The 12,943-nt window shown below is 41.8% G+C and overlaps 1 protein-coding gene across 1 annotated transcript; it reads right to left on the reverse strand.

Annotated features, from left to right (window-relative positions):
• Positions 1-134: 134 nt before the first annotated feature.
• LOC136245933 (uncharacterized) lies at positions 135-12,837 on the reverse strand. Its single transcript, XM_066037383.1, has 6 exons — positions 12,796-12,837; positions 12,563-12,634; positions 11,683-11,826; positions 4,482-4,565; positions 1,064-1,187; positions 135-1,003 (listed from the first exon to the last, which is right to left on the reverse strand). Exons 1-6 carry the CDS (start codon positions 12,835-12,837, stop codon positions 135-137), a joined length of 1,335 nt encoding a protein of 444 aa, XP_065893455.1.
• Between the last annotated feature and the right edge of the window lie 106 nt (positions 12,838-12,943).

The raw sequence follows: 12,943 nt of genomic DNA on the forward strand, positions 1-12,943 counted from the left end.
GGCACTGGTGTGATACATGTATCTGATGGTGGCACTGGTATGAAACATGTAGCTGATGGTGGCACTGGTGTGATGCATGTAGCTGATGGTGGCACTGGTGTGATACATGTATCTGATGGTGGCACTGGTGTGAATCATGTATCTGATGGTGGCACTGGTGTGATGCATGTAGCTGATGGTGGCACTGGTGTGATACATGTAGCTGATGGTGGCACTGGTGTGATGCATGTAGCTGATGGTGGCACTGGTGTGATACATGTATCTGATGGTGGCACTGGTGTGATGCATGTAGCTGATGGTGGCACTGGTGTGATGCATGTATCTGATGGTGGCACTGGTGTGATGCATGTAGCTGATGGTGGCACTGGTGTGATGCATGTAGCTGATGGTGGCACTGGTGTGATACATGTATCTGATGGTGGCACTGGTGTGAAACATGTATCTGATGGTGGCACTGGTGTGATGCATGTATCTGATGGTGGCACTGGTGTGATACATGTATCTGATGGTGGCACTGGTGTGATGCATGTAGCTGATGGTGGCACTGGTGTGATACATGTATCTGATGGTGGCACTGGTGTGATGCATGTAGCTGATGGTGGCACTGGTGTGATGCATGTAGCTGATGGTGGCACTGGTGTGATGCATGTAGCTGATGGTGGCACTGGTGTGATGCATGTAGCTGATGGTGGCACTGGTGTGATGCATGTAGCTGATGGTGGCACTGGTGTGATGCATGTATCTGATGGTGGCACTGGTGTGATACATGTATCTGATGGTGGCACCGTAGATGTCATTGTTGTGTGTTGAGGTACCATAATTGTTGTCGTCGTTGTGCATTGGGATAACATAGGTGTTGTGATTTGTGGTAACGTGGATGTGGTATATCGAAGTACTGTAGATGTTGTTGTCGTCGTCGTATGTGGAGGTACTATAGATGTTGCTATTGTTGATTGACGTGCTGTCCATGACGATGTAGTTGTCAGTGCTTGTGTGTAGGGATCTAGAGAAATGATAGTTTCACACACAGTAAGAGCAAGTAATACCTATTATACATACTCACCCAGCCTGGTCAATGCTGTCCCACAAGGAGCTGTTAAAGCTCTGGCAACCCCAGAAGCCAGGAGTACTTGTACCTGGCGTTCTAATCCATCTAACCGGCCCTTCAGTAAACCAAACTGCTCTTTCTAAAGGCATACATCATCAGTGTAAGTACAACAAGTCAAAGAATTTAATAACAAGTTTAGGATATTATATGTGACCCACATTTTTTTATAACACTTTGTTATGTAGAGGGTAAAACAGTTGTACTGTATACAATCACTGGACTGGTGGACAAGGCTAATGAACTAGTGTTTCTTTCTTTACTGCACATTCGAATTTAGAATTGCCTATACAATATTACAGTGGAACTAGTGCTGGGCAATATCACAATATTATCGTACTGTACATCGTGATATTTACTTCTGATATCGTCTTCAAATTGTAACATCGTTTTATCTTATTTCAAGATTTCTATGTATTTGGTGTAAGTTCATATTTATGAAACCTTATGACAAAAATGTTAGCCAACGTTAATCACATCTATCCAAAGAAAGAGCCATTTATGTATTTTTGAAACAAGTTGATGTTGTGCTACTTCTAAAAACCAGGCGCCACTGTGCAGCTCTACCTGGACTTAATCACCATTCACCAATGTAATTCATGAAATACTTGTATTTCCCGAAATATGTTTCTAAGGAAGCATAATTGTAATAAACGACTTTAAACAACACTTTACGCACAGAAGTATCTTCTTATTTGAACAAAGCCTTGAAGCTGCTCTTCATTTTCTTTTGCATAGGTACGGGTCACGCCCACTTTCTAGAGGAAGAGATGTGCCGTACCTGAGAGCCAGCTAGGCCTACTGCGGTGTTTTTCAGTTGTACAACGCCGGAAAAGTCTACTGGAAAGGTCTCCCATAAAGTTTGCAGAAAGCCGCTGGGCGAAGCCTTCGAGCTAAGACTTAGCATAGGCTTTATTTAGTCACAGAGCTACCTTCACGCACAAGTGCGGCTGTGGACAGACAAACAAACATACACACACACTTTTCGTAAAACAATTTCAGTAAACCAGGCACGTGCCCACGCGCCTGGTTAAAAATAATACTTTGCACCACCCATGTATGGATATCGTGATATTTAGTAATATCGTCACATTTCAAGCAGTGATATAGCTCTTAAGTGGAACCTCTCTTATCTGGGCTGTCTGGTACCTACTACTGTCTGAAATGTTCATGCAGTGAAATCTCATTAATAGGGCCACCTCTGGGTCCAAAAAACTTGGCCTCAATAATGAGGTGGCCTTATTACTGAGGTTAAAAAGTGTATCAAAGCGGTGTCTGGGACCTACTAAAGGTGGCCACTAAGTGAGGTTTCACTGTAACTTATAATTATGCTGGAGTACCAGCTATACAGCAATTACTGTAACAACAGCCTACCGCACATTAATTTGTGGTCCCTTCCATTGGTTGGAAAATATGTTATCACAGGGTGTGTATATTTAGCAGATTACATGGTATTAGCTCAAGGTTTAGTACAACAAACCATGCAAAGAATAGTAAAGATCCTACAATCACTGCTAGCTACTCACCTTGCAGCAACTCTGCCAAACACTATCTGGATAGAGCTAGTCTTTGGTGATAATCCCACAAAACAATCCAACTACATAGCTACATTACTTTCTAATAGAGTTGACTACCCATTTTCTAGGGGTTCTTTTGCTGTCTGACATGAGTACCGTATAGCGGGTTATGTGTGTGAGGTCCAAATTTTTGTGAACTTTGCGAATGAAGCTCTGACAAACAAAATTTTCGCTATGCATTACCTGTAACAAATAATGCAAAAGCTATACAAATCACTTGTGTTTCGCAGATTTAGCAATTGCAGAAATTTATGCTAGAGGCTATTTCAGCAGCCTCGCAAAAATTTGGACTCGCAACAATAACCCGCTGTACGGTAATTGCTCGAATTTATTAAAATTGTGTAGTGGTAGGCTGTAACAAAGGGTGGCACTTTCTATCCGAATTGTGGTGTGATGGATAGCCGAGGGAAGAATGATCAGCTTCGTAAACAGCTACACAGTACCTACTGTACCGCCACAATGTTCTAAATTATTGCAAGCATGTTTACGCTCGACTGCTAGTCAGCTCTATCGCCATTAGACCATCGCTACAAACTTCACAACCTAGTTGTAACTTGTGCTCATCTGTAAAAAGCTGACAGAGTTTCTGGCATCCATGCATAGCCAGCTGTAATAAAGCTTAGTCTCTTAGTGGTTAGCAGTAAAAAAGCTCGCTTCGTGGCCCAGAGGTACCCCTTAATGGCCAGCAGTAAGCTTGTTGCTTCATGGCCATTTGTAACAAAGCCCTTAGTGGCCAGCAGTAATAAAGCTTCTCTTGCTTCATGGCCAGTTGTAGACAGCTGCAATAAAGCTTTGTCTTAATACTTGAAATATCGGATAGAAGAAAAAAGCAAAAGTTAGTAAATGTTGTAGGACTACATATACTTATACATGACAGTTGTACCGTAAATTGCCACCTATGCAGTAGTGGAAAAAGGAACTGGGCAACAAAGGAGGGACGATATACCTTTTTGCAAGAACTGCTTAAGCGTAGAAATGGTGATATTATAAAATGTTTTACTTCTGTATTAACAAGCGCCGTAGCAGGTAGTGCTAAAAACCGGAATGAAACCAATTAACTAGGGTGCACCAAACAGAACCTACTGTAATAAGGTTTTCCTAACCATTGCACATTGTGTAGAACTAACAATTCCTTTGCCTACAACTGCATATTAGGTCGCCTAAGCTATGTTTTTGATGCATTCTAACAAGATTCTATTTAACACCTACCAACATTCCAAAGTTTTTTTTTAAATTGGTTGCGTGCCTAGCTACACCTTAGGCTACGCTACAAAGCATCCTATTGATAAAATCACTCCACATACCTAAACTGCAGCCAATTCAAGCTGAAATGTAACTACCAAAATCCATAGTAGATTCTTAACTGTAAAATTCTCTTCTGCTCTTAAATTTCGTTTGGATAAGTGCCCACTATCAAGATATGCATTAAATGGAGATTCTACTGCAGTGTTTTCAGTTTCAGTTATAGATCTACTAGGAAGGCCTTTTCACACATGTACACACACACACACACAACACGCACACACACACACACAACACGCACACACATGTAGCTGTACCCGGACTCATTACCAACTATTGCATATAACTATTACAGCACTGCTATAATAATTTGGATAAGTTTTTATTTCTTAGAAAAGTATTAAGCAAAGATTTACATGTAGGTCTGAAACAAAGGCTAGAGTTTAGTATGTTTAAACAAATAAATGTAAAATATTATGCATTTTCAAGAGCCACTGTGTTGGTTTAGAGAGGTTTAAAAAAAGAAATACGCATCATGCTATTTAATATATACATACCTGATACTCTCCCAACTCCACCAAATATTTCCCAATGGCCATCTGGTTATCCACATGGTGAGCATTAGAATCCACGGTTGTACCCTATAAACAGGACATAGTCATTAGGACCTACTGTATATTGATACTTCCAAATCTTTTTACTGACTGTTTTGAGGTTGCAACAACAATATACTAGGAATAGATTTATACAACTATCACACTGAAAGTACATTACAGGCACTCATAGTAACCAGCACTGTACTTTAAGTAAGAAAGTTGGCATTGTAGTTGATTGCATGTATTCATAGGCTCCCACATCATACCCTGATTACCCATACACCCCAATACACATGCATATAAACTCTCATCTAATGGGGTTGTGCCACCAAAGCAGTTGGCTATTGATACTACTAGATGGGTTGTGCCACCAAAGCAGTTGGCTATTGATACTACTAAAACACACACGACACCAAAACGCACGACACCATACACTAACAGTAAAATTCACAGTATGCACGATAACTTGAGTGGCAGAGTGGGGGCTAGCATAATAATAATAAACTTAACAAAAAAATTCAGGACTGCTCAGCCCAAGCGGCCCTAGGAAAAACCTGATGGCTTCTTTTTTTTTTTTTATTATACCAACAGGGAAAAACCCAAAAATGCTCCACTCTGCATGTGTGCAAAATGATACAGATGTTCAGTGTATGCAAAATGTCAGAAGAGTCCAGCATCCAATCCACTTCATTGTAACAACTCATCTAAACACAGCTAAGGAAATTAGGGTGGGTGGGTGGGAGCCAACCTGTACTGAAAACGTGGCATAGATTGAATTAGTGCACACTATCCCAACTTTATATACCCACCCTGCTGCGTCACGTCCCCACGGAGCTTATTTTCTGTCTAATTCACTGCGTTCAACCGCCAGAAAATACACCTCCCACATCATACCCTGATTACCCATACACCCCAATACACATGCATATAAACTCTCATCCAATGGGGTTGTGCCACCAAAGCAGTTGGCTATTGATACTACTAGGGCTACAAAGAAAGCGTCACAATAAAGATACAATCCAATTTTTCTAGAGACCTCTAGACGGTTCTCCAGACTATCCTTAACATAGCCATCTTTAGCATTCTCACTCTTCCACCTGCCATGTCTCTTAAATATGCGGTCTGGCACATTAGCATTAGCTGCGGCAGTGGCACCACCTGACCTCATACTGTGAAGGCCAAACTCATGTGCTGGGAACCCCAGACTTGTCATCTTCCTAAGAAACACGCTACGCAAACAGGTGTAACTTATGGTACCTGATTCTCATAGGCTTTCTCCATTCTTTGTCCTTTGGATTGCCCTAAACAGGAACCTACCATCACCTTTGGACATTCCCACTCTTTGCAGGTATCGCTCGAACATAGCAACCGGGCAGGTTCTAGACCCTGTTCTGGCAATAACTACCTCATCACCCTGCCTCAACTGATCAGTCTTGCTGTGCTTTATTCGGATCTTCATCATATCCCCACTGACTTCAAAATCAGCTGGAGTGAGGTTTATTGAACCTCAGGAATCCAGCATAACCTAGAACACATGCGGTTGCCAACCTTAGATCAGACAAGGAGCCTGAGCATTCTGCATCTCTAACCACTGCCTCAATCATCTCAATTGTCATTGGTTCCTTCTTCACAACCGGCTTGGCTAAAGTGCGTTGCAGGCCTGACAATGTAGCTTTCACCAGGGGGTGTGTTGTTGGTGAGTCTAAACCTGATACCGAGTGGACCCACGACAACGCATTGCAGGCTTCTTCTACAGCTGACTTTGATACCGAATGCTCACCAATGAATTGCAGGTACAAAGCGAATTCATGCGGTTTGGCTGGAATAGCAAGCAGCTTGTGAGACGCTGCCCAGATTTTCCATCTTTTGAAAGCTCCACAGTATTTCTTAACAGTGCTGTCTGCTCGGCTGTGCAATATTGTGTGTGGCAGCCTGCCGGCAAGTTCCTTCAGCTCTGGGTCCTCTAGGTCCTTCATTAGAGTCCAGCTCCCATGTACCAGCACATCTGCAGAACACAAACCATGCACACGCAGTAAGGTCATTGTGCCATATTACTTGTAGTGTGGAATCCCAACTTTGGGTCAAGGCGCCATATTGGCTACCCCTGAGGTCATGCCCCAATATGTCTGGGCTGTAACCAACACATCATATGAATGCTCGTTGTGTGCAACCCAGCACATCTTTTGAGCTGCGAGTACCCCACCTACATCACTGGACTGTGACCAACACAGCGTATAATTCTCCGCTGGGATCAACTCAGCATACACTTCAGTCTGCGCCCAACACAACATACCCTTCAAGCTGTGTCAAACATGACATACCTTTCAAGGTGTGACCAACACAACATACCCTTCAGGCTGTGACCAACACAGCATACAACTTCTACCACAGTAGTAAACCTAAGCCATGACCAGCACAGCATAGACCTTTGAGCTGGTACCACTACAGCATGTAACTCACTACACCTACATAGATGCTTTATTTTATTTATTTATTTATTTTTATTTATTTTAATTTTATTTTTATTTATTTATTTTTTAATTTAATTTGCTATGATTCTGCTTAACAATGAAACCTGACAGCCAGGACTGGTGTATTGGGAAACCCTACAAATAAGCTTGATCCAGAAGGACCTGGTAAAATTAGTGCCTCACTAAGCGGCAATTCAAGCCATTCTGTAATAAAGTCTGCTGGTTCCACACCGTTTGGGAATAGCAATGGCCAGAATGGGGCAGAAATCCATTGGGGAACTATTAGGGTACCTTTCGCAGCTGCTGCCTGTGCATGCCTGATCACTCTAGGAACTAAGTAGACGGGCGGAAACAACCAGTTGTTATCAGCGCTCCAGTCACATGTAAATGCATCTACAGCTTCTGACCCAGGAGCCCAGTATCTTGTATTGAACCTATCAAGGTGGGCATTACTTGGGCTAGCAAATCTGTCAACACTGTGTGGGCCCCAAAGCTCATCTAGCCAGGCAAAGACAGAAGGATTAAGCATGTAGTCATCATGGTCCATTATACGGCTGTAATAGTCAGCCAGCTCATTCAATTCCCTTGGTATCCATTCAGGTTCTAGTCTTATTGAGTTATTAACACATAGAGAAAATATTCCTAAGGCCTCTGCTTGCAGGATCACCTTTGGGCTACCATGTTGCACGATTCTAACTACATTTTGATTGTCTGTGAACCAGCGGACTCTCTCATTCGCTAGCTTTCCTTGAAATGATTCCAATACCAGCCTGACTGCACGCAGCTCTCGCCAAGTGGAACTTTGAGCTGCCTCTGGAGCTGCCCATTGCCCATTGGCCACCAGGTTACCATGCTCCACCGTATACCCACCAAAGCCTGTAGAGCTAGCATCTGAATAAACAACACGGAGAGCTGATGGCTTGGGCCATATGTTCTGTCCATTAAACTCTGAAATTCTTTCAAGCCAGAAACACACTTCGTCCTGAGCTTGCATAGTCAGGGGAAGTTCTTGCCACCACGAGTTTCTGTTACTAAGCACCGCATACAAACTACGGGTCATTAATCTGGATACTGAACCAAGGGCCAGTGACATTGAAACTATTGATCCTGTAATACTAGCTATTTGCCTTGCACCAGCAGATTTGGTACTTTTTATCTCTAATAATTTGCTCTTAAGTCTGCTAATCTTCTCATCTGGGACTGAGAACTCTCCTTTAGACAGGTCTATAATAAACCCAAGCCATTCCATACTATGGGCAGGGTCCCACTGGCTCTTTTCTATATTGATCACAAAACCAGCATTCTCTAAATCCCTTTTTACTGCAGTACTTTCTCTTATAGCTCTATCTTTCCCACGTACAGCCACAATACCATCATCGAGGTAAACAATAGCTTTAAGACCTCTACCTCTCCACAACCGAATATGCGGCCTTAAAAGCTTCGTAAACAGGTAACAAGCACTAGAAAGTCCAAAAGGCAACACCGTACATACGTAAAAGATTTCTCTAGAATGGAAACCTAAAAATTTATAACATTCAGGGTGTATATCTACATGGTGATAACCTGATTTGAGGTCAAACTTGAACATAAATTCAAACTTTTCAAACATGAGGGCTGCTACGCGTAAGTCTTCGTATTTGAAGGTCATAACATGAAGAAATTGATTAACATACCTCAAATTTAACACTAGACGTAACTTTCCTGCAGCATTAGACACAACAGATAAAGGGCTACAAACATGTGGCTGTGCATCCACTTTGGCGATGCAACGATTTGCGCATAGACTACTTATTGCTTCATCCACAAAACTATGGTGAGTCTGTGATGATTGGTGGTTATGTTGGATGTGGGATGGAGGAATAAATTTTAACGGTAAGCGGTATCCATTTTCAATACAGTCAAGTATGTAAGGTGGTGCCTCTAATACATCCCTCCAATACGATAAACTTTGTTTAAGGCGGCCCTGTACATCCATTATTTGTCCAGGTCCCTGGCCCTCTACTTCCCAAAATTGATATAAATTATAATCTCTTTTAGTGTCAAGTATACTTTTGTCCTCATTTGCATGCATCGCTGATGGGCCATCCACACATTCTTTTGACAAAACCTGATCTAAACCAACCCACTCATTAACACATACACTGTGTGTGATCTTGCTGGCAACAATGCCATCAACACTCCTGTGACACAAAGACAACTCTGCTAGCCCTGGGCTAGGTTCACATACCTCAGCACTGCTTACCACAGACTGAGAAAAAGGATACGGCCTGTTCGTCACTGAGCAGAACTTGGCTATATGTCCGTAGCCACCACACTGGAAACAGGGCCCAATCACTCTAAATCTGTTGGGCCTCTGAGGCACCATGTTGGCTGGGGGAGGCCACCACTGCTCCCTCCTGTCAAAATATCCATTAGGATTGAAGGCCTGGTGGTCATTCCACTGTGGGTAAGGCTGAAAACGCCTCTTTCTGCCACCTCCTCCTCGGCGTTTGTAGCTTGTCTTATTGGCTCTCTCGGTCTCCTTCTTAACATCCTTCTCTGCCTTGGTTTCTGCTCTCTCTATTTCTTTTTCGTCTTCAGGGCTGGACGCCAGGGGATCTTCCTGGTAATGGGCGACTGTGCCCCAGCCATGCTCAGAGCGGTCAGCAATTTTAATGTGTTTTTGCCTTGTTGCCAGAGCCTTCATACCTTCCTCCAGGTTAGCTCCGGCTGACTCCAAGGCCGCCTTCTGTTCCGCGCTCGTCGGATTGAGCTTGGACAAGTCCGCTCGGGCTAGGGACATTGACTCCTCCACTCCGCAGTTGAATTGATACTGGTGCTCGTGGCCCTTCTTCTTAAATTGGTAAGAAGTGTTGCCGATCTTCCTGGCCATGTCTTCGCTCGTCCTTACTTGGGCTATGTTAACTTCCCGTTTAACATCAGCGATGGACGCTTCTAACTTCTGTTCCACCTCCTGCCGGAATCTCCGTGTCTCCTCTTGGGATTCACGCAGCTCTTGGAAAAGGCGATCGAACTTTTCTTCCATAGCGTTTGCGAATCACCCACGTAACGACAATAAAATCAGCCAATCTGTACTGAAAACGTGGCATAGATTGAATTAGTGCACACTATCCCAACTTTATATACCCACCCTGCTGCATCACGTCCCCACGTGACGCAACTACATTACGTATTCCTGTGGGAGCTTATTTTCTGTTTAATTCACTGCGTTCAACTGCCAGAAAATACACAAGTGATTTTACACTGTACTAAGAAACCGTGTCAATTTATCTCTACCGAATTCTAAGCAAACACATGAGACTCCCACATCCTTGGACTACTGAAACAAAACAGATTTTCTACCCACGTATGTGACCCAAAGCAAGAAAAATCATTTAGAAACTATCCCCAATCCCGCACGCTGTGTAAATATTATATTTCGTGATTATTAAAAAGTTAAAGCTACTTTGCTAAGTTGACAAAGCGCCTAGAGCTAATCAATGCTACAACAAATTATACTAGAAAACTCGCCTAACAATACTGTACAACATCATTCAACTTACTAAAGTATAGAACTAATGTTTCTCGAGTAACAAAGCAACTTTCAGGTGCTGGTTCACGAAGAAAAATCGGTGTGCATTAAATGAAATAGCTGTTTTAGTTTTACTAAGCCGGATCACGTGACCCTTTATATCATTCGACTCGCCCTTAAATAATGCACACTGTAGTTCTTGTTTCATCCAAAAATAACATTCAGAACAGAAGGTATGGTACGATTTGTATAAGGTAAGTGTAATTGTAACCTACTTCTGGCTTAGGTTGACAAAAATAAGTGGCTTTATACAGTACATGGAAATAATCGGCGAATAAGATGGTGTTGGTTTCTTACACATAGTGTGTTGTGATGACGCATTACAACATTTTGTTTACAACTTGTACACTAGGATGTAATATTACGGCAGTGGGCTTTCAAGCAAGGCGTATTTAGGACGTAATATTACGGCGCCGGTCCTTAAAGGGTTTAATTAAACCATAAAAGACACATTTTATGAAAAAAAATCTTTAATACTGAAAATTCAAGTGCAATTGTGTATGACGGAATGGCATCTGCCATTTCAAGGAGGAACAGCCCAGTTTGGGTTGTTACTGTTCAGAAATGAAGTAATAACTCACACACATGCACATTAAAATGGCTGGGTATGTAGCGAGTGGTACAAAAGACCATACATTACCACCTGTTACTACATGTAGCACAATTAAATGGCCAACAACCATGGTATCTGATTATCACGATTCGGATCAGTGTAATGCCTAAATATCAGTTAAGACTGGTTGGTTTCTGCAAATTACACCTCTAATGCAAAATCTCACTATGGGCCAGTTTCCCTAAATTACATCTGGGTCGGCTTGTGAAAAATGGTATTGGCACATCACTAATAATAAAGGTGCAAGTTCTTGCAAGAACATGGACAATCCTTATTAGGGTTCATGATATGGAATCAGTATCAGTGTTTGGTTATACTTACAGTATACAAGGAATTCCATTAATATGGAAACTTATGGGACAAAATTACCTCGATAACAGGTTGGCCTTTACAAGTACATCAGAGTGCATTTGTTGGACCTAAGCTATATACTACAGTCACCACTGACTTTTACATACTAACAAGGTGGTCTTTACGATGTATTACAAAAAGTTAGTATACTTGTACCTTCTGATGAGTTTGTGACGAACAAACTGGCACGGTGGTCATATCATCATCATCATCGTCATCATGGTATCGATCCTCCATAGGATCTGGGCCATCATAGTATCCCACAGGATCACTATTTGATTCCATGGTCTCTTCAGTACCCTGTGACACATTGTATACAGTTAGTCATATACTTTAACGCAATCTTACTATTAACACTGTCCTTTATTTGGTAAATGGACATAAACAATAATTACCCTTGGCTTACACTATAGCTATATTTTCTCATGGGATAACTTTTTGTGAAGTCACCCTAGTATATCTCCCATATAAGGGTGATGTAACCAGATGCTTCATGAACATAACTACAGTGTATGCTTTCCTAATGTCAAACTAAAGAAAACACTAGCGTCCAGAGACACATTATTTTATGGCCTGCAAAAAGAAAAAAGGCACAGAGGTGGACAAGGTGAATCCATGATACTAGTCTCATGTGCCAGACTATTGGGGGCAGAGAAAAACATTGTGTTCACTGTTGCACACTTTCAGAAACTAAAAATATAAACATTGTCTGATGGCATTTAAAAACACTAGATCCAATCCTTTATTACACAAAGAATCTATAGAAGAACGTGAATATACAGTGTAGTTGTCACGGAATGTGTGCGAGAGCAGGAGCTCATAAGCGCCAAAGGCGCTTATAAGCTCCTGGCGAGAGTGACCAGTTTTTTCTATCATTTTTGCTTTCCCAAACAGTCTGGTACAGCATGACGCACTTTACATACTGCAGCGTGGGAAAGGCATTACTCTGGTTGAAAGAATTTCAACATTTTTGTATATTCTCGCTGCTGTAACTGACTACAATTACTCAACATGTCTATTTCTAGGCACATCTAACCTCTGGCTGTGGTAGAGGCATTGATCCAGGTGATGATGGAGGTGTATCTCCTACGTCAATCACAAAATCATTCTACAATGAAAATGTAAAGTCAATATTTATTGAATTTGAATCAAGACTACAAAAAAGAAGAGTAGAGTGGCAATTGACATCCAATCACAGATATTACAGCAGGCTAAAATGCCACACTTGCAGTTGGTAACTACCCTTTATAGATATGCATGCTTTTATACCTGTTTAGCTATCTTCTGCTTCTTTTCTTTTGTTTTCTTCATCTTTTTCTGCATGTAGCAAGGCATACACTTTACAGCATAAATACTTTGTCCTTAGAAAAAAAATTGTATTAATTACTGTATGTACTACCCATGCTTTAATTAGACA

This window comes from Dysidea avara, chromosome 15, assembly GCF_963678975.1.
Source record: "Dysidea avara chromosome 15, odDysAvar1.4, whole genome shotgun sequence".
Lineage (NCBI taxonomy): Eukaryota > Metazoa > Porifera > Demospongiae > Dictyoceratida > Dysideidae > Dysidea > Dysidea avara.

What these genes read in the sequence shown, in the direction of transcription:
- LOC136245933 (XM_066037383.1), bottom strand. Translation starts at nt 12,837, where the DNA reads ATGAAGAAAACAAAAGAAAAGAAGCAGAAGATAGCTAAACAG. An exon ending in TGGAGTTGGGAGAGTATCAG is followed by an intron (nt 1,188 to 4,481) that starts GTATGTATATAT and finishes GTATGCCTTTAG; the next exon opens with AAAGAGCAGTTTGGTTTACT. An exon ending in GACAGCATTGACCAGGCTGG is followed by an intron (nt 1,004 to 1,063) that starts GTGAGTATGTAT and finishes TCATTTCTCTAG; the next exon opens with ATCCCTACACACAAGCACTG.